Raw genomic sequence first — 20,816 nt, 5'->3', positions numbered from 1 at the left:
ACTTTAGGCATATATTAAAAAGTGAAAAAATTGTCAAAAATGGTTTATTAATGCAAATCTATAGTCACTTTTTCATTTTTTTTCATAAAAAATTTTCTAAAATGGTTTACTAATGCATATTTATGTTAGTAAAACCCAAAATCTCACTAAAACCCAAGATGATGATTTTATAAGATATTATAGAAATCATTTAACATATTTAGCCTTTTCTTTTTCATAACATGACTCTACTCAAGAATAAACCTTTATTGTTTGTGATGGTACTTTAACCTCGGACTTCCAAAGAAGGCAAAGAATTGGAGAACGTTCCTCTCGTTCGGAAGTAGAGCACGTTCACTATGGGAAATAAGTCATTTGAATATTGTAACTGTAAAATGTCTCATGGCACAAACATATTGTTCGTAACATCAAAATCGTTCTTAGACTGAAATCTCATTCTCGTTTTCTAATATTCTGCTTCGAGGTTATCATCCATGCAGTATTGTGTTGAGACATTTGTTTGAACAGAAGGGTAGTTTCGGACGCAAAGAGCAATAAAATAAGCACATTCAACAATTTAGGCATATAAATTCCACAATCGACATGACCATGGCTAAATAGATGAACTTGCTCTTATCAATTTCTTCAACAAGAATGATAAATCAACCCAAAATACAGTCATTCGCAGTATATATCAACACAGATGGAACCAGGAATTTCGTCTAGGGGAACTAAGGCATGAACAAAAAATTATTTTAAATTCAAGATGTACATATCAACATATCAACATATTTTTGAAAGTTCATCAGCTTGTCTTGATTGCACATATTTCACAATAATTGCATATGACAATTATATTTACAAGGAAATGTTTGGGCAGCCAATAGTAAATATCTAGCTGTCACAGATGAAGAGTGAAGTAAGAGTAAGAGAATTTTCAAATGATCTTAAGTATATAGTTTTTTTTTTTTTTATTTATTTTATTTTATTTTTTTTTAGCTTAAGTATATAGTATTAGCCCAAAATTCTTGATAGTTTTTGTATTTTATCCTAAGTATTTTTTGTTTGGGTTTACTAAAGGACTTTAACTGCATAAAAACCAAAATAAAAATAATAAAAATTGTTAACAAAAATTTCATTTAGAAATTTAGATTAGGGACACAAGTTATAGGTTAATTGACAACTTTCTTTTTCGAAATGTTACTTTGAGCAAATGAATTTTTTTTAATCAGTAAAACTTTATTGATAAAATAAATCTACAAGTGTTTATTATCACTAGTGACAACACAGCAAGAGCACGCAGATGTTGTCAAAGGACAAATTGCCAACAAAACACGCCAAGCAAAGCATCATCCCTATTGAATGTACAAAACATTATCTCAACTGAATCTTTTTATCTCAGCAAACTAGTAAATTTTAAACATTTATTATGAGTGGTGTAATATAACTAGTGTACAATAGAGCTGAACGTGGCTCTGTCCCTGCTTGTCAACTTGTGCCTATCATATCCTCAATAAGTTGTCCGATAGAATTGAACGAAGATCCACCATCCATCAAAGCTTTTCTGGCCATCTCTCCCATCTCCTTCACCTTCTTCCTAACCTCATGATCATCCACCACACGTCTTACAGCTCTCTCTATCTCATCAGCCATCACAAGATTGCTACCATTCCTATAATCCAACCTCAGCTCCACCGCTAACCCCAACTCCTTCACCATCCTGTATGCATTAAGCTGTTGCTCAGCATATATAGGCCACGTTACAATAGGCACACCATGCCACAAGCTCTCCAATATGGAGTTCCATCCACAATGAGATACAAATCCTCCTATTGCTTTGTGAGCCAAGACCTCCACTTGTGGTGCCCACCCACTACATATCATCCCCTTCCCTTTGATTCGATCGAAGAAACCTTCTGGCAAGACATCATCAGCCAAAGCATTGGGGGTGCGTGACCGCAGGGACCACAAGAACCTATGTCCACTACTCTCTAGGCCAAGAGCCATCTCTTTCACTTGGGTTTCATCAAAGCTCCCCATGCTTCCAAAGCATAGAAACACCACGGACAATGGAGGTTGATCATCAAGCCATTTCATGATGTTGTCATGCTGAGCCTCATCCAAAGCAGGGTTAGGTGGACCCTTGAGGTCAAGCACTGGTCCAATCGTGTAGACTGGAGGGGTTTGGCCATCGGAAAATGAATCAAAAGCATATGGCTCCAATTCTCTGAACGAATTCACCATAATTCCTTTGGTGTCTCTGAACCTTTGAGCAAGCTTAACATAAGCAGTGTAGCCACCATGCTTGTTAAACACAGCTGAAGGAAGAACACCAGAAGGTACTGGGTTGACTATCCCTGGGATAAAGAACTCAGGATCTGACTCGCTAAATTCAGTACCTATTTGGTTATGGCGAGTTGGAAGACAAAGCATGAGAGCAAGAAATCCTAAGTTAGCAGTTAAGAATAAATAAGATGGGAGATTGAGTTCTGTGCCCACATCAATCATGGACAAGCAAAAAAAGTCAAGGACCAGACCGACAACATGGGATGAACCCGAGTTGGAGGATACAATATCTGTGACAGCCTTTTTAACGTTGGGTATGTTTTTCTCTATGAAGACATAGATGTAGTTTTCGGTTGAGACGGATAGATCTAATGATGGAGGAGGGTCTACCTGAGGAAGATCTATGATTTGGATTCGAGGTTGTGAAGCAGTGAGTGATCTGGTGTATGCATCTGCAGTGGAAGTAAAGGGGAACTTCATGGAAAGGATTTTGATGAAAAGTCGATCATCACGATCAATTAGGCGTTTTGCAAATTCAAGGGTCGACACCAAGTGACCAACTCCTGGTACAGGGACGAAGATCAGCTCTGCTGCTTGCTTCATCTTTGGGTTTGAGATCCTTGTTGCTTTTCCTACCAAATTCCTAGGATGTTGTGACTTGACTTATCTTTTCCCTGCCCTCTACTTCTTTGTGGTGTGGTTTTTGTAGTAAAAATAATTTCATTTTAATCATTTTTTGGTAGATTGGTCATGGGTGACGTTTATTAAATATTATTTATGTTTTAAAAATATATTTGGAAATATAAAAGCTGGCAGCTGGAAGACTTTACGTATACAACGACTTTGTAGAGTAATTACAAGGTTCTTTCATATTACGTTATTTTCTCATCTTATGTTTATGGTGAGATTTACAGGTAGAGTACATCATAAATGTGAAATGAAAAAAATCATTTTATTATGTTTTGGGATCTTTAAAATATACATCACAAAAGGCTTTAGGAACATTTAACAATTCAAAACTACCCCAGGTTCAATTCTTAAGGGACAAGTCCGCAGGAACATTGGGGGATTTTTGTTAGATTCTCCACTTGCTGACCCAGTTAAAACTTAAAAAGAACACTCGTAATCCATTTTTCTAACTCTTTAGTGGTTCACCTAAAAATCGAACTTCAACCTACTCACAGCTAGCCATTTTCAATGTGAAATGAAAAGGAAATAAAATTATATGATCGTGTGAGTGGATCCAAGCACCATCATATGGTATGACACAGGTGCGCGAAGGATCACACTGCATGAGATGCTCATCACAGTAGACATGGGCAAAGCAAACAGGTCGAGCTCGATTGGATTTGAGTTTGATCCATCTAGATTCAGGTCAAAAATGGATTTTCTTAAACGGATTATAAAATGGGTTGTTTTGACATGTATTTTTCACATAATAATAATAATAATAATAATAAATATCAAACTACTAAAAAAATTATAAATTTCTAAAATTTTACACAAATCTTATCATCAACACAAAAGACAACAAAAATACTAGATGCTATGGATCATATTAAGTTATCAACCTCTCTTGATGCACTTGTTGCATATAAAATAATAAAAAAAGTTATATTACCTAAAACAATAATTACTCTACTAAGTATGATGTTTTCTCTTCTCGATTTACATTTGACTTATCAAAATCTCTTATTTGTGTTTAACTGTCATTCAAATCAAAACTATCTGTTGTTCAATTCATTAAGGCCTAGTTCTTTGATTCACTCTCTATAAATTTATTGCATTGAGCTCATTGGGCCAATATCCCATACGTTTTGGGGTTAGACTATAAATTGAGACCCTATAGTAACCATGTTGAATTTTTAGTAAGAGTTGTAGTCTTAGGCTACAACCAAATTTGTAGCCAAATTTTGTCTATGTTAATTATTTTTGTAAAAAATGTTACATCCACAATATTTTACCAAATTTTAGATGACAAGTTGTTTTGAATGGATATAAAAGTAAATCAATGATGAGCTTAGTTTTAAAACATAACAACTTATCACTAATAATTTTTTATGAAATTAATATAAAAGTGTTGTGGACGTATCATCATTCTATGCTTGTTGAACCCAAATCATGCGAGTTGACAAAATAGTTTAGTTTAAAACTAGTTATTTATAATAAAAAAAATTACAAAATATAAAATTTTTTAGGCAAATCAGTGGTCACTAGTCACTACTGCTTTAGCCCCATAATTTTTATTGTTATTATTTATTTTTTTTGTAACTAGTATATCTATAAAATCCATCACACGTGGGAGTGGTGAGATATCCATGTTACACCAAACACTGCCTCCCATCCTCTCCTCGACCAACTGTGCTCTTGTCTTGTCCCGCGTTTTCCCTACCTATCCCTACAAGAAAAGCACACCAACAAAGACATCCCACTTTATTTTATGCATTTTAATCATTAGAGAATTATTTCCTTTAATTTTAAGCATTGTTTTAATCATTGGAGAAAGATTTCATCTCATTACTCATTCTTTTTTTCAAAAGATGCTCAGTCTGCAGTTTCATGGTTGAGTTGCAAGCTATTTATTTCGACTTCTCTGTTATGCAAGAAAAGTTGACTTGCATAACATCATAGAGTGATTAGGCAATGAGATTAGGTGCAATATATAAGATAACTGATGTAATTACTATGAATGGTTGAGATTGATAGTTGAAAAAAATAATTTTTAATTTTAATTATTGATTAAAAAATGTTAAAAAAAAAGTAAAAAAAGTGAAAAATGAAATTTTTTTGTGAGACTAGGGATGGAAACAATTTCACCCTCCGTGATCCACTCTGACTGTTTATGTTTTCCCATCTAGGGCGAGTTTGCTCACCTTGACCCATTTTGCTATGCTCTGTCCTTAAAAATGTATATTATATGTTTTGTTTAGTATATATTTAAATTATATATGTATGAGCACGAAAATTTGGCTGTCCAAAGTTACTTAGAATAGTGAAATTTATGCTATTTAGATAAGCCCAAACCAATAGATATTTGTGAAGAGAGTGGGGTAAAACAAGTTGGGCTTAACCCAAGGATTCAGACGGGGAGGGAATGAACGAAAGTCAAAGATTAAGTATATAAATGGTTCTTTACAATCTCGTCTGAGGACGATGTTCTTGCGCAAAGAAGTACACTATTCTCTCTCTCTCAATGCAGTTGATAAAACTGTTACCAATCATTTAATGCAGCGACAGTAAGTGAGCTTTCACTAGAAACTTCCTTCACCTACTTTGACTCTTTCTTGACACCATCCTCTCCATTCGAACTTCCAGGAAGTATTTTGTCCCTTCCTCTCCTATCCTCGGGTGAATCCCCTCCTCAGGCTCATAATGCTTTTATAACGATAGTCACAACTTGTTGCATTTTTCCTCGGTTCTTAGGTCCCCACAATATATATATATATATATATATATATAATTTTTTTTTATACATCACCAACTTATAGTTTTTTTATCTCTACCTCACTGATGTTGAAGGCACTCAGGTTTGACAAAATACATTGCACATCCAACTCGTCCCAAAATTGATCTACCTCGTGTAATTTCAAGTAGTTTCGAGACCTAGCCATCTAAGTCTCCATAAGAATAAGTCTAATCATATAAATTTTTACATAACTTTTTCCTTAATTTACTAAACTTGTAAATTGTGAGCTGTGAAAAGTAAATGTGATTTTATTAATGGGTTCATATAAAAAATATTGACCGTCCACCCCTCATCACTTGACATCTCAATAAGTTGTGAAAAGTATTATATCAATAGCAAAGTTGGTCTCTAAAAAGGACAACTGAGATGGGGACAGCCCTCAAAAAGAGCTGCTCTGCCCATAGTGGCTCGCCAGAGGCGTCTCCCGCAGTCCAAGCCGAATTTTACATTTTCTCACCCAAGCAACTTCAGTTTCTTTCTCGGACCTCAAGCCCATCCCATGTTTAAACACACAGCGAAGCTTTACTACTCTACATGAGCTGTTCCTCCCAAATAAATAAACTTTCAAAAAAAAAAAAATTCCCAGTCACTTCTAGTTCTAAGTTACTATTGTGCATTATCCTTTTGTTTTTCAATAACCCCCTCCCCTCGAAGCACACTATCTTAAAAGGAAACGCAACAAGCTCTTGTAATATTTTACATATCGTATTCCCATGACCACAACAAATAAGAAGACTATTCCTGAGTCTCCTATAAGTAATGCGAAGCTTCCTTCCAACTTTATTCTCACCTGCACCTTACTTTTTTTTTTTTTTTTTTTATCCATCTTCATCTTATTTCTCTTCCTATGACCAGAACAATCAAACGGTGTTCCTGTCTTCTGGTTACGATGGATAGGTTGCAACTTTATTAAAAGTTGACATGAACAAAGTCTCCACAGATTCAGCTGATCTGTACAGAACAAAAGTCAGCCTCACAGGTCATTCTTTCTATGCCTGCCCCAACAACACCAGGAATTCTCAGAGAGAGTTGAACTCATTACCTCATGATGAGAATATTGAGACCAAGCAAGCACTAAACCAATCTCTTGGGGTTGTTAGTCATCTTTCTTTCAATCTATTAGACAGTGAAGCCTGCCCTCAATCTTGAAAAATTATTCACTCCTATGGGAGGACTCCCCCTATAGGAGTGAATATTTTCTCATCAATCTCATACTGATACCATAATCATGCAAATAGAAGCGTAAAATGCTATTTGGACTTAGCTTAGAAGGTCTGTGTCTCAACTAGATATGCCTTCCACAAATTTTGAAGGAACTGTGGCAGTTGGACTTGAGAACATGGATAAAAACACCTAGATTAATAGATAAAAAAAGAATACCATGCCATAATATAGACTTGCATCTTTTACAAACTATATTTGATTGGTTGGCTGCTCTTAGTGGACATTCCTTTTCTTCCTTAGAGGAATTTCTAGATTTATGTAATTTTGAATGACTTTGTTGAATGACTCTAATATATATATATAGGCTTGTATCTGCAGGAATGGCCCTGTCTGAGTGTAACTCAAATTTCTTGAAGTCTCAACTTGTATTTTTTTAAGCTAACACCTTGAGTTGTTCTCTTCTGTAGACTTCTTCAGTGTTTCGAGCACATACCTACTTACCTAAACCTACTTTACAGTGAGTGGTGTCAAAAGTTGTTCAGCATGAATAATAGAAGAGTGCTAACATTTGTGACTAAGGAAGCAAGAAAAAGAGTTTTAATGGCCTGTGCCAAAAATGCATGATGCTGACTGACAGATAATAGGTAAAGCCAGCAGAAATGCTGCACAGGACCAAATTATCATATAAAATGAAACATTTGAAGCATGAATGCAGGACTAAAATAGTTTAAGCCATATTAACTGTAGGATTATCCCAACCCCAGACCCCGCTTTATCAAGAAAAGTAGTATATAACTAAGCACAAACTTGATGATGGGATCCATTTCTATGTCACAAACATGATCACAACACAAAACTATTTGTTACAAGCTCCAGAGAGAAGGAAAGCTTAGGTCTATTCAAACTCCATTATTGATTCCACAACAAAGAATAACGCCTAAGGGCACGTTTGATTCACTGAATGAGGATTATAACAGAAATTGTAACCTTTATTACTAGGAATAAAATGTGTTGTAATAGAATAACCAAACCTATTTATAAGTTTAATTGTGAGTTGTAACATTAAAATAAAAATTAAGATTTATTTTAGGAAATATCTTACTCATAAAATGATACAATTATATTTCCTTAAAAATAATATTTTTTAAAATTTGAGAGAGAGAAGAGTTAATTTTTATGATTTTTTATTTTTATAATTGTTACGTGTATATGGAAAGTTTGTTTATTTTGAAATATATTAATTTTATTTGAAAATATATTACAACCCTTTTAGAGAGGAATAGTTATTCCTCATTTTGAAGAATAGTCATTCATAAAGAATGACTATTCCAATAATAAAAACATAATCAAACTAAAAAATAGCTAAACTATAAGAATAACTATTACATTATTGTGCTTATTACAAATTACTTTAAACGATAGAATTAGATTACTCATAAGCACAAGCATTTCTTTTATTCACAGGTTACACATGTACCTAGTGGATTTTGATTCTTTTGAATCCAATACCTCTCCCCCAACCACTTTTATGGAAGGTGGAAACTAGGAAGTGCCATTTGAGTCAAAGCTCATCAGCATCAGCACTCCTAAACACATCCCTAAACGTATAGTTGGCTCCATATCCCTAGATTCTTCTAGCGTACAATGAAAACAATAACATAGAAAGACTCCAAAGTTTACCCTTTAGAATGAAATTAAGTCTCATGGGAAAGATGGTTTATTTTACACACACACCAAGAAAAATAAAGCTGAACTTGGGTTGTTGGGGGAGACCGGTACGCTCCTTTGCTCTAAAAAAAAGGTCCATTGGGGACGATCTCGAATGCCATAAAAGACTTAAGAAATTAGCAAAGCCCTATTGATTTCCAAACATATCCAACCAATCATAAATGCAAACTCTAACTAACTAGACCCACAAACCTCTTCTTCCTCTAAACTCAATTAATCTATCAACCAAACAGTACCAAAGATCAACAGATATTTCCTAAATAGAGAAGGAAAACAAGGAAATAGGTTAAAACTCTTGAATTGCAATTATCCACTACACATTTAACCCAAAAAAAAAAAACACAAACGAAAAACATAGTTCATAAATAAGATAACACCGGAATTTATAATTAGCAAATCAGAGAGAGAGAGAGATCCACAAAATTACAAGCTCTTACTATACCAATAGTCGAAGACAGTCTTATAAAACAGGGGAAATGATGTTTAACAACAAAATATACACAACGTTATATAAGCTTTGCGCGCGCACCTTTGATTGTTGTGAAAAATCATGAGCGATTGCTAACGTAATCGACAACCTCAGAATCAGTGACGGATCTCGAGTGTTGGACAATGGATCGTCCGATGGAGTTGATCCACTCCTCCTTCTCTTTCTCGGAGTCAGCGATGAAGTACATCGTGTCTTGATTCGAAGACAGCTCGAACGCACAGGGCTTGTGGAGGACATCCTCGGCTCCCTTCACCGTCAAGCACGTGCCCACTGGGACCACGCCACGTGGACTCGAGGACCTTGTCACGTGAGAGTCCTTGAACCAGAGGAGCTTTCCTTGCTTCAACACGAACCAGCGACGCCGCCAAGTCTTGATGTACTCGCCTTGCTTGGTTAGCCACCCGGACCGCTCTGGGTTCGACCAGAATTCCACGCCGCTGTAATCCTCTGGGCTCGGGTCTTGACCCGTCGCTGCTCGCCATAGATTCTCCATATTGGTTCGATCGAATCGATCTAACTTGTGTTTTGGGGGTCTTGGATTCCCAAAGCTCGATGCAATTTTTGTTGGGGCTTTGGAAAAAAAAGGAATATTAGTTGGGTTTCGGTGGAGGTTGAACCTTTGCGTTTTGTAACTTTCTTGTGTCCAAAAATTGGTTTTTTATTATTATTATTATTATTTTTTTTTAATCAGAGTGTCCTAAAATTGGTTGTCATAAAAAATTCATTGTTGTAATTTCTTTTATAAAAAAATTTATTTTATTTTAATTATTTAAAGTTCTTTTAAGCTAAGAAATGAAACAATATAATAAAAATGGTGTTTGATCATTTTATTTGACAAACTAAATATGTGTGGCAATTGGCAAGATTATGTGGTAAAATTAGGTGGTAGTTTATGGAAAACATGAACGAAAAGAATTATTGATGCAAACAAAATATAATTTTAAATGGTAAAATCTAAATTTTAATGTTTAAAATTCAAATATTCTCAAACTTTAACCATAATTTTTTATTTAAAAGTATTTTCTCTCGCATTTGTTTTTAATTTTTAGATTTTACAATCTCTAAAGATTGTTTTTAGACAATATTTTTGGGTGTATTTACTTTTTGAATGTTTGACATCTGTTTAGTTTTTATACTTTCAAAATTATTTAAAAATAATGTCTTTAACATCATATTATGAAAAATTTAAATAGAAACACTAATATGTCAATACTCATCAAACCAGTTTACAAGTCCTTTTTCCCTCTAAATATTATAAATAAATTAATTGATTAATCGGTTAATATGAAAATTGATAATAAAAGATCAAGGGTCTCAATTAGTACATGATCTATTACAAATGGAATACAACTTATGACCATATGATCAAATAACATTTAACAAATTATATATAAACAAAATGAGAAAAATGTTGTAAATATTTACAAAAATATAATTGCCGAAACAAAACCTATAATGAATTGTCTACATAAAGTATATTTGTTACAAACTTGGGATATATTTAATTAATGAATTAATTTATATCACATACTTATGCAATAATTCTTTTTAAAGTTTCAGTTGGGTTAGGTTCGAGTTAGAACATTTTTCCAACCAATGTAACCAACTTGACCCATGCAATTTTTATTTTTTTATTTTATTTTTTTGATATTGACCCATACGATGAACTGTTTAGAATGATATATATATATATATATATATTAAACTTCTTTGTTTGATATTTTGAGTTTTAATACTTTGCTTAATTTTTTTAGTTTTATTTATTCTTGTGTTTTGAGACTTAGTTTTGAGTAAATTGAACTATTGGCCTCAAGTTTGTAAATTATGATCATTTAGTGAATAATGAGTATAAATAATTGAAAGAAAACCTAGATCACCAAACAATACACTCATATTATGGTGCGATCACCCTATACACTTACATAATTTGAAGGATTACGTCCTTAGCAGCAAATTGCAAACTAACATGCCAGTTAAAAATTTCTCTTGAAAACAAGAAACTAAAACATCGTTGAAAGTTGTAAATTTCTCAAGGGGAATGACTTTTTTTGCTGAAAAGAAAGATTTTATTGAAAAGAAGAAACAAGGCTACAAACAAAAAGGCTAATTGGCCTCAACCCTTGGAAAAGAACTTACAAATCTATTCCTAGGAGACCATTTGGCTAGAGAATTAGGATTTCATTGTTTAGATTATCTTGGTGTTTAGGAAAATGGAAATGCCAAAGGTTAACCAGTAATTTCAGTGCAATCCAGCCATACAAGGCTGGATACATAGTACCTTCCAGATTTGGTAGCATACTGAACACAACATCGAAATGAAATCGTTAAACAGGAAGATAAGAATATCCAAAATGCACAAAATGCATGCAGATAATGAGATTTCAGCCTCCAATTACACCTTAGTTGCAAGAATTTGGATTCTGTTACAATTTTATTGTGCCAATTCTGTTCAAGACAACACATGGTTTTTTTTTTTTTTTACACAATAACCTGTCAATGGCAACGACCAACGAGTTTGTGTTTCCACCGGTGAGCGTGAAGTGTCTTCATAATTTCCAGTTGAATCTTTATCCCTCACGAGGAGGAAAGGGGTTGATTTTTCAGCTTCTTTGTTATCTTGGCAACATATTTACCCTGGTAAAAGGCCTGCTGGAGTTCTAGCTCTGTAGGTTGACGAGATCCATCTGCTGCAAAAGTTCCAGCACCATAAGCAGAGCCACCTTTTACCTCATTTATCTCAAACATGCCGCTTCCAAAGGTATAGCCAAGAGGAACAAATAGCATACCATGATGTACTAACTGTGTTATAGCTGTCAATCTGCAAACAAAAGACAAAAATGGAAATTATGAAATGCCGAAAACCAAGCACATAAACATATGGCTCGACAAAGGGAGAAAAGTGGGTAAACATAATGATAGGAGGACTGGGCGAACATTAACAACGTGTGCAAAGAATATTATTATCCTTCAAAGATACAACAACATTCTGTTGATGTTAAAACTCATCCTGCACCTCAATTCTATTCATGAAAACATGCCAAAACGGCTGGTAACATTTTTTTAAGATGGATATTATTAAGTTTTAGTGTGATTGGATTATAAGAGGATAGACATAAAGATTTGTCCTAAACTTCATCTCCTAACCTTCAACTTAGAGCTATTAAGAATAGTTTCCAGAGAAGAAACAACAATTTCTGAAGATATTCCTTTACCAGATTTATAAGCATGTCAATTTATATAGCTCAAAGAAATGTTACCATAGGAGAAGCTGAAAGTAAGGAACTCACGCAGTAAGCTCCTGACCTCCCCCATAAAAACCAGTGCTCCAGAAGACTCCAGCAGGTTTGCCAGCAAGTGCTTGGGATGCCCACAACTCATGGGTGGCATCAAAGAAGGCCTTGAACTGGGATGCCATCACGCCAAAACGAGAAGGAAATCCAAACAGAAATCCATCAGCCTCCACAAGTTGCTCTGGCCTGATCTCTGCCACATCATTTGCTCTTGAAGGGGCCTTCACTTTTTGCAATATCGTGTCGGAAAGGGTCTCAGGTACCTGTACAGTACCAATAAAGTCAAACAAAACTTGGAACAAAATAATAGAAGCCGCCCCCCCCCCCCCCCCCTCTTCTATCTCTTTTTTTTAGGTACGCATTCTTTGCCACATTTACCTGCCAAAGTGTTGCTTCAACACCTTCAACTGCATTGGCTCCTCGCTGCACTTCCCTTGCCATAGTCTCCACATGTCCATGTAAGGAGTAATACCTGTGGGGATTTAATGTTCCCAGTTATTGTTCAGGGCAGAAAAGAAGAGAAATTTCTCATGTGAATCCAAAATCATTGCATATTACAAATGTGTGTGTGTGTGTGTATTTGTGTAGTAGTGTATCTGAGAGAGAGAGAGAGAGAGAGAGAGAGGGGGGGGGGGGTGGGGAGGGAGGGGAGGGAGATACTTACACTATATAGACCCTGGTGGTTGTCATAGCAGCAGCCTATAGTAGGATTTTGATCTTGATTTAACCTCTTGCGTATATTACTAATTTAGCCGCTCCCTGGATGAAAGCAACCCACAAAATGCATATATTAACAAAGGTCTAAAATGTATTGAAAGGTGAAATAAGACTTGAAGACTCGACCTCTCACAGACCAACATGTAACTCAAAGCCAACTTTAGTTTACTTCTTTTACTAGGTGGTGAAAAGGGGGCTAGAGAGAGTTAGTTTTCCTAACATCACCTATGAAGTGAACCTTTAAGAAAAGGTTTCTTTTCACACTCAAGACTCTCTAGATTCCATTGTCAGTCAACTGTCGAAACTGGTAATTTTTAGACATCTCCTGAGCATCCTATATTGACTTAAGAAAGGAATTGGGAACATCTTCCAGAATTACAGAGGCAAAGTACAGATCAAAAGTAATAGCAGCTGATGAACAGGGTCATGACCAACACAGCTAACAAATTTTTTTTATCAGCCAATTTATGCTTCTATATGTGAATATAGCATGACAATCAATCAGCTATATGGCTTGCTGAAAAATTCAATCTTTCATGCAAGACGAGAGCACAAGAGGGTACACAATTACTAGAGAGAGAGAAGGAGAGAGATCTCTTTGAAAATGGAAACACAACCAATCAATACAACAACAACCACAACTAATTGGTCCCAGAATTTTGGGATTGAATTTGGCTACTCAACAGACTAATCAGGGTCAGTGACATGTATTCTAAACACAACTAACCAATGGTGTCATAAGCAGCTGTTTATGTTATTGAGGGCAAGAGCTTTTAGTCAACATCACACTCTTGTAACCAAATTGCTGAGGACAATCTAGTCTCTAATTTACAAAGAAAGGCAATACCTGTTCTAAGCAGAAGTGAATTCAAACAATATTACCTGATCAAGAATGCACAGCTCAAAGTCTTGGACAATGTATCTTTAGTAAATTGGGGATAAAATAAGAGGTAATTTTCCGATTACTTTGTAGGGAGTCTGGCCCAGTGTAAAAGTGCTTTTAAGAATGACTGATAATCTATAAAACTCACTTTATGGTATCTTTGGCCATTAACAACAATTTCAGTGGTATATAAAAACTGTCCCAAAAAGAGAAATCAAAGTATAAAAAACCAAACATATAGTTAAAATTCAAACAAGTATTGCCTCAAAAAAAAAAAAAAAAAAAAAAAAAAAAAAAAAAACATCTGCATAACAATTAATCCAAAGCAAGCCTCTATCTCCAACATAATTAGTCCAAAAACTAAGGAATTCATAGAGGGCAGAACTAATCCAAGTCATTAATAAGCTGTTCAAAGAGTAAATGATTTCAGGTTTTCAATTGCACAAACAGCCATATAAGGGCATTTTTATCTAGTAAACAAAGGAAACAAAGTCTAACAAATTCATATCATAATCGAAGGAAAGCTAACCTGTGTGGATGGGATGCTGGTGGTGATGAGAGAAAAGAGGAACTGGAACCGATTATGAAGCGTAGAGGTTAGGTGTTCCATGAATGAATTTCGTGTCGGGTAACACATGTACGTGGCAGAGAGAGACAGAGAGAGAGTTATCTTAATACAACAATTCAATATAACTGTCCTTTTTGCGTTTTGGGAATAGTATTCCGGGATACCAACTAGGTAGCTACGGACAAAGCAAGCACATCATTGAAAGAGTTTCCTTGTGCAACAAACAACTACGTGTAAAACTCTCTTTTTGGTTGAGTTTTTTTTGCTATCTAGGTCTAGGTGTATACTATATATAGATAAGCATAAGATGAAATAAAGTTTCAGAAGAGTCCATTTTACACGTGCCGCAAAATTTGAGCCTCAAAATTTTTTTTTTTTTTCCTAAACAATTTGAGCCTCATTTAATAACTCTTGCATGTGACATTTTTCTTTTATTTCTACAATCTGACAGTGACACAGTGAAATGAAAAGTTGGTTGCATGGTTCATTATACGCTAGAGCATAGCATCCTTAACTTCACAGTAAATGAATCAACTTCTTCAGGAAAAGTTTAAAGTCGTTTAGTTAAAAAGTTAGTTTATGTTGATTTGTTTAGCAAAAATTCAAGCTCAAATCCAAATTTAAGCTTAATAATTAAGCATGCCAAGTTTAAATATAATAATATGTTTATAAATAAGTTCATGAAAATAATGCATAATTTAAGTATACATAATATTATATTTTTATATATATACTTGTCTAAAAATATACTTACATATACTTAAAATTTGATTGTATAATTTTGTATATAGGTTTATATGATATAAAATTATTGTTTGTAATTTATTGATAATATAATTAATCCATTCAAAGTAAAAATCTACAAATTTGTGAAGGTATAAAAAATTTTAGTAATGATTTTTTTTTATAAAATGGAAAAAGAATAAATTAATCAAGTAGTTCATGAAATCACAAGCTTATTCGAAAACAAATTGATGCAGCAAAATATATGGGGTATAATTTTTATTGTTTGTTAATTTTTAAATTTTTTTAATGTAATTTTCACTATTTTAAAATTTGGGATTTTATTTCCTTTATTTTAGGTGTTTTAAAGGGTTTTATAGTCAATATATAGTCATTATATGTAAAACAAAAATTCAATTAAAAAGTTCAAAATTTCATTAATAAAATTTCAAAGAGGTTTATTTCTTTCTTTTTTTTTGGTGGATTCCAAGTTTCTCTTATGGCTTTAAGAGCCCCTTTATGGATTTAAGGATTTCGTTAAATTAGAACAACATCTAGCCTATATTACGCTTTTCATTTTGCATCAATTAGTATCAAAGCTCATTAATTAGCACCTTGATATGAAAAAAAAAGTGACAATGAATGCAACCGCTCAACTAACGGGGATCGTGGGTGCAAGCCCTCAAAGCAATAATTCAAGCTCATAATGAGAGGATGACTAGTGGATTCTATGAGATTCATGACATATTCATCATTCTTGGTTTTAAAGCTAAAGGCGATCATGACGATGGTAGAGATATACATGTCAAAGATCATGCTCATAATCGATCTATCAACTGACACATTCATAATCTTAATGATATTTCTTATTTTTATCGGGCATCATACAAAGAAGGCTTCATATATTGGATCTTAGATCTTGAAGATTATTTTCGTTACACAAAGATCGATCCCTAAATATTTTAAGGTACAACTTGTATCGATTATGTTTGCAAACATAACACTCTATATCATTTTTTCATTATTGGTGAAATGATATAGAGTATTTAATAAAGAGAAGAGATAAGTTTCCTCTTGGCCAATAATGAAAAAATTGATTCAAAATTAATTTATTAACTCATTGATTCCATACTCAATGAGAATGTTACAAACTCATGGGTAAAATTCATTCTTGAAAACCAACTTGCAGGGGGAGAAGAGCTTATAAACATATTTAATCCATATGAGATACTAGGATCATAACAAGTTTCTTTTAAAGACGTGAAAATTAGCTTTCATCCAAGACTCGCAATTAAACCTCCTCACCTCAAAAACAACGGCATTTCCTTTCCTCTTTACAAAGACCGGAATCATTCACACATGAAAGACCTCCACTCAACCCTTTTGCTCAAAATGGAGCTATAAAGGAAATTTTATAATTGTTAAATGGAAGAAGAAAAATCTTGAACATCAAATAACATCGTTTGATAGAAAGGACAGTTCATTAAAGGCCATTTCCCGCTTTAGGGGTACATATATTTATGAAACTACCAATGAAAGGGAAAAACCTATTCCACACACGGCCAAAAAAACTGAAGTCGTATGTGATTTTTAGTGTGCGTTTAGATTATGGTTAAAAATTAAAATTATTTCACTATTTAACTTATTTTTACTATTATTTATAAGTCCTATTGCACTTTTTGATACTATTTATAGGTCACACTGTATTATTTTAACTAACTTTTACTTTTATCTATAGTACTTTCAACAATAATTTTTCAGTTTCAACAAAATAAACGATATCCAATCACACATCTTTAAGTTTTCAAACTTGAAATCAGCACTTAAAGCCACAAATTCAGATATATTTGGCAGTTGTGTGGAATAAACACGGCTCTATACGAAACAGTGTCCCAAGACTTAAGGGATTCACATGTGTAACACGTGAGATTAAGATAGTCAGAGTCGGTTAGACTTAGATTGGGTGATTGGTTAGAGTTTAGGATTTGTGAGGTTTGTTACATTTTCTTTAGCTCTAGGTAACGGCTAATTGAACAAACTATTTTACAATATTTTTATAAATTATTGATGTGGTCAATTTTTTATTAGTTTTCATTTAGGCCCATTATTAATATCATTTTTTCATTTACTAATAATCGCTCGCCACATTAATAGTTTGTAAAAAAATTTACCACATTAGTAATTTGTAAAAAATTTTGTGTCACTAACATTATTCTTAACAATAATATATAAAAGATTTTACAGGTGGATATATAAAATCTCGATCAATTTTCTACAAATGAAGACTTTGCAAGATCAATGGCATGACGGGCTAGAGCCTAGAGTTCAATTTACTTCGCATGAATGGATACATGGTAGCTTCTAGTTCTAGATTTGCTGCTAATTAATTACATGGAAATGCAATCATTAAATAGGAGGATAAGAAAATCCAAAACGCACATAATGAGATTCCAGCCTCCATTTACACCTTAGTCGCTAGAATTTAGATTCTGACACAATTTTATTATGCCGATTCTGTTCAGGCAAAACATTTTTTTTTCTAACAGAATCACCTGTCAATATCAACGAACTTTGTGTTTCCGTTTGTGAATGTGAAGTGTACTTATTTCTACTTGATTCTTTACATTGACAGAATTTTACATCATCTTGAATACGTATCCCTTATAATGAAAGTGGTTGATTTTTCAGCTTCTTTGTTATCACAGCGACATATTTACCCTGGTAAAAGGCCTGCTGGAGTTCTAGCTCTGTAGGTTGACGAGATCCATCTGCCGCAAAAGTTCCAGCACCATAAGCAGAGCCACCTTTCACCTCATTCATCTCAAACATGCCGCTTCCAAAGGTATAGCCAAGAGGGACAAATAGCATACCATGATGTGCTAACTGTGTTATAGACTAATAGCTGTCAATCTGTAAACAAGAGACAAAAAGGGAAAGAATGAAATACCAAATACCAAGCCACATAAAAGTATGCCTTGACTGTTAACGTAGCTTGTGGGTTTTATGCCCACTTTAAGATGAGTTTGGATTGCACTGAAAATAACTCACATTTGCGTTTAGTTTTTTATTTTTGAATTCCATGCACTGTTCATGAGACCTGTAAGTACGGAAAAACGTAAATTTTGCTTTAAAATTAGATCCCACGGTACTATTCATACATTTAAAAATTATTTAACTACAGTGTTTTCAGCAATAAGTTTTTAGTTTTTAGTAATAAGTGGAATCCAAAAAGATCCTTACTTGTCTTGCTTAACACACATACTTGTACAGCACACTAGCTTACTATATAAAGCCACTATTGTATATGTTATTACTTAAAAAATACAATATCATTCATTAAGTATTTGTAACATAATATCATTGCCACATCAGTTTTGCCACGGAATCATGCCACATAAGTACACTACCGGTTGGACTTGTTGACTTGTTGACCGGTGACTTTTTATTTCACCGTTAACTGTTAACTTTTTTTTGCTTGACTTTTGATAAAGTCAAAATTTTTGGAAAGAGTCTATTTTGTTTAGTTTTTCGAGTAGATTCCAATTTTGGGCTCCATTTCATCAAATTTGGATTGGTAATGTGTAATAGGCTTATGGGCTTTAGGCCTACTTTACTTGTTTTACTTAGCACATATAATTGTACAACAAACTAGCCTATTATATAAAGCCACTCTTGTATATGTTGTTAATTGTAATGTACGATATTATTCATTCAGAATTTTTTACTTTGAAAAAGGGAGAATGGTGGATTATACATAATGATGGGAGGATTGGACAAAAATTAACAACGTGTGCAGAGAAGATTATTAACCTGCAAAGATAAAAACTGCATTCTGTCGCTGTGGAACTCATCCTGCACCTCAACTCTATTCATGAAATTATGCCAAAACCACTGGTAACATTTGCTTAAGGCGGATATTATTTAGTTTTTGTGTAATTGGATCCTAGGAGGATAGACATAAGCTAGGTATCCCCCAAATTTCTGGTCCTAATCCTCAATTTATATCTGGTAAGAATAGTTTCCAGAGGAGAAACGATCATTTCTGAAAACATTCCTTTATCAGATTCATAAGCATATAAGTTTATATAGCTAAAAAATAATGTTTCCAAAGGAGAAGTAAAAAGGAAGGAACTCACGCAGTAAGCTCCTGACCTCCCCCATGAAAACCAGTGCTCCAGAAGACTCCAGCAGGTTTGCCAGCAAGAGCTTGGGATGCCCAAAACTCATGGGTGGCATCAAAGAAGGCCTTGAACTGGGATGCCATCACTCCAAAACGAGAAGGAAATCCAAACAGAAATCCATCAGCCTCCAAAAGTTGCTCTGGCCTGATCTCTGCCACATCATTTGCTCTTGGAGGGGCCTTCACCTTTTGCAATATTGTGTTGGAAAGTGTCTCAGGTACCTGTACGGTACCAATCAAGTCAAACAAAAATTGGTACAAAATAGTAGAAGCCCCCCACCCCTCTCTTTTTTTAAAGTATGCATTCTTAGCCATATTTACCTGCCAAAGTGTTGCTTCGACACCTTGAACTGCATTAGCTCCTCGCTGAACTTCCCTAGCCAGTCTCAACATGTCCATGTAAAGAGTAATACCTAGGGGGTGAAAAATTAATGTTCCAAGCTATCGTTCATGGCAGAAGAGAAAAGGAGGAGAAATTTTACTAATGAATTCATCATTGCATATGACAATTTGCGGGTGTGTAGTAGTGTATCTGAGAGACAGAGGAGCAGGGAGCAAGAAGCAGGGAGGGGAGATACTTACACTACATAGACCTTGGTGGTTGTCATAGCAGCAGCCTAGAATAGGATTTTGATATTGATTTACCGACTACTTGCGCATGTTAATTATACAGCCGCTCCCTGGATGAAAGCAACCCACAAAATGCATGTATTAGCAAAGCTCTAAAATGCATTGAAAGTATGAGACTTGAAGACGGAAGACTTGATCTCTCACAGACCATTTAAGACCAACTATTGTACACTTCTTTTACCAGGTTGTGAAAGGGGCTAGAGAGAGATGGTTTTCCAACGATGCTAATACATATGCAACAAATTTCAAAAAAACTACGATAAACATCACTTTTATTTTACATAAATCACAACTAGCCATCTTAGCAATTGTGAGAAATGTTGTGAAATTTGTTGTGTCAACTTATTGAATCTCTAGACATATCCTCATCATCTTATATTGGTGAAATAAAGGAATTGAGAGCATCTTCCAAGATTATAGAGACAAAGTATGGATCAAAAGTAATGGCAGCTAACAAAATATTTTAATCAGCCTGTTTATACTTCTTTATGTGAATATACCATGACAGTCAATCAGCAATAAAGCTTGCCACAAAGTTCATTTTTTATTTCAAGGGGCAAGCAAAATAAGGTACACAATTACTCCACACACGCAAACACACAGACCTTTGAAAATGGAAACAGAACCACCAATGGAGATTTAAAAATTTTAAAAAGAAGCTAACTTTTCAATGAAAAACTCATTCTCACCTTCACAAAATTTCAGAAGCAGC

General features: G+C 34.3%; 3 protein-coding genes and 1 pseudogene across 3 annotated transcripts; all 4 read right to left on the bottom strand.

Annotated features, from left to right (window-relative positions):
* Nucleotides 1-1,303: 1,303 nt before the first annotated feature.
* On the bottom strand, nt 1,304-3,042 carry LOC115989410 (UDP-glycosyltransferase 71K1-like). The gene has a single exon (XM_031113087.1). The coding sequence runs from the start codon at nt 2,866-2,868 to the stop codon at nt 1,468-1,470; it is 1,401 nt and encodes a 466-aa protein (XP_030968947.1). The 5' UTR covers nt 2,869-3,042; the 3' UTR covers nt 1,304-1,467.
* Nucleotides 3,043-8,967: 5,925 nt separating this feature from the next.
* Nucleotides 8,968-9,737, bottom strand: LOC115952858 (pleckstrin homology domain-containing protein 1-like). The gene has a single exon (XM_031070221.1). It carries the CDS (start codon nt 9,604-9,606, stop codon nt 9,172-9,174), a length of 435 nt encoding a protein of 144 aa, XP_030926081.1. The 5' UTR covers nt 9,607-9,737; the 3' UTR covers nt 8,968-9,171.
* Nucleotides 9,738-11,578: 1,841 nt separating this feature from the next.
* Nucleotides 11,579-14,756, bottom strand: LOC115989401 (probable NAD(P)H dehydrogenase (quinone) FQR1-like 3). Its single transcript, XM_031113078.1, has 5 exons — nt 14,533-14,756; nt 13,068-13,162; nt 12,782-12,875; nt 12,401-12,666; nt 11,579-11,931 (listed from the first exon to the last, which is right to left on the bottom strand). Exons 2-5 carry the CDS (start codon nt 13,091-13,093, stop codon nt 11,688-11,690), a joined length of 630 nt encoding a protein of 209 aa, XP_030968938.1. The 5' UTR covers nt 13,094-13,162; nt 14,533-14,756; the 3' UTR covers nt 11,579-11,687.
* A 3,199-nt stretch (nt 14,757-17,955) lies between these two features.
* LOC115953475 lies at nt 17,956-20,147 on the bottom strand (annotated as a pseudogene).
* Between the last annotated feature and the right edge of the window lie 669 nt (nt 20,148-20,816).

This window comes from Quercus lobata, chromosome 1 (genome assembly GCF_001633185.2).
Source record: "Quercus lobata isolate SW786 chromosome 1, ValleyOak3.0 Primary Assembly, whole genome shotgun sequence".
Lineage (NCBI taxonomy): Eukaryota > Viridiplantae > Streptophyta > Magnoliopsida > Fagales > Fagaceae > Quercus > Quercus lobata.
Note: the sequence above shows the minus strand (reverse complement) of the source record. Positions and strands in the feature narration are given on the sequence as shown.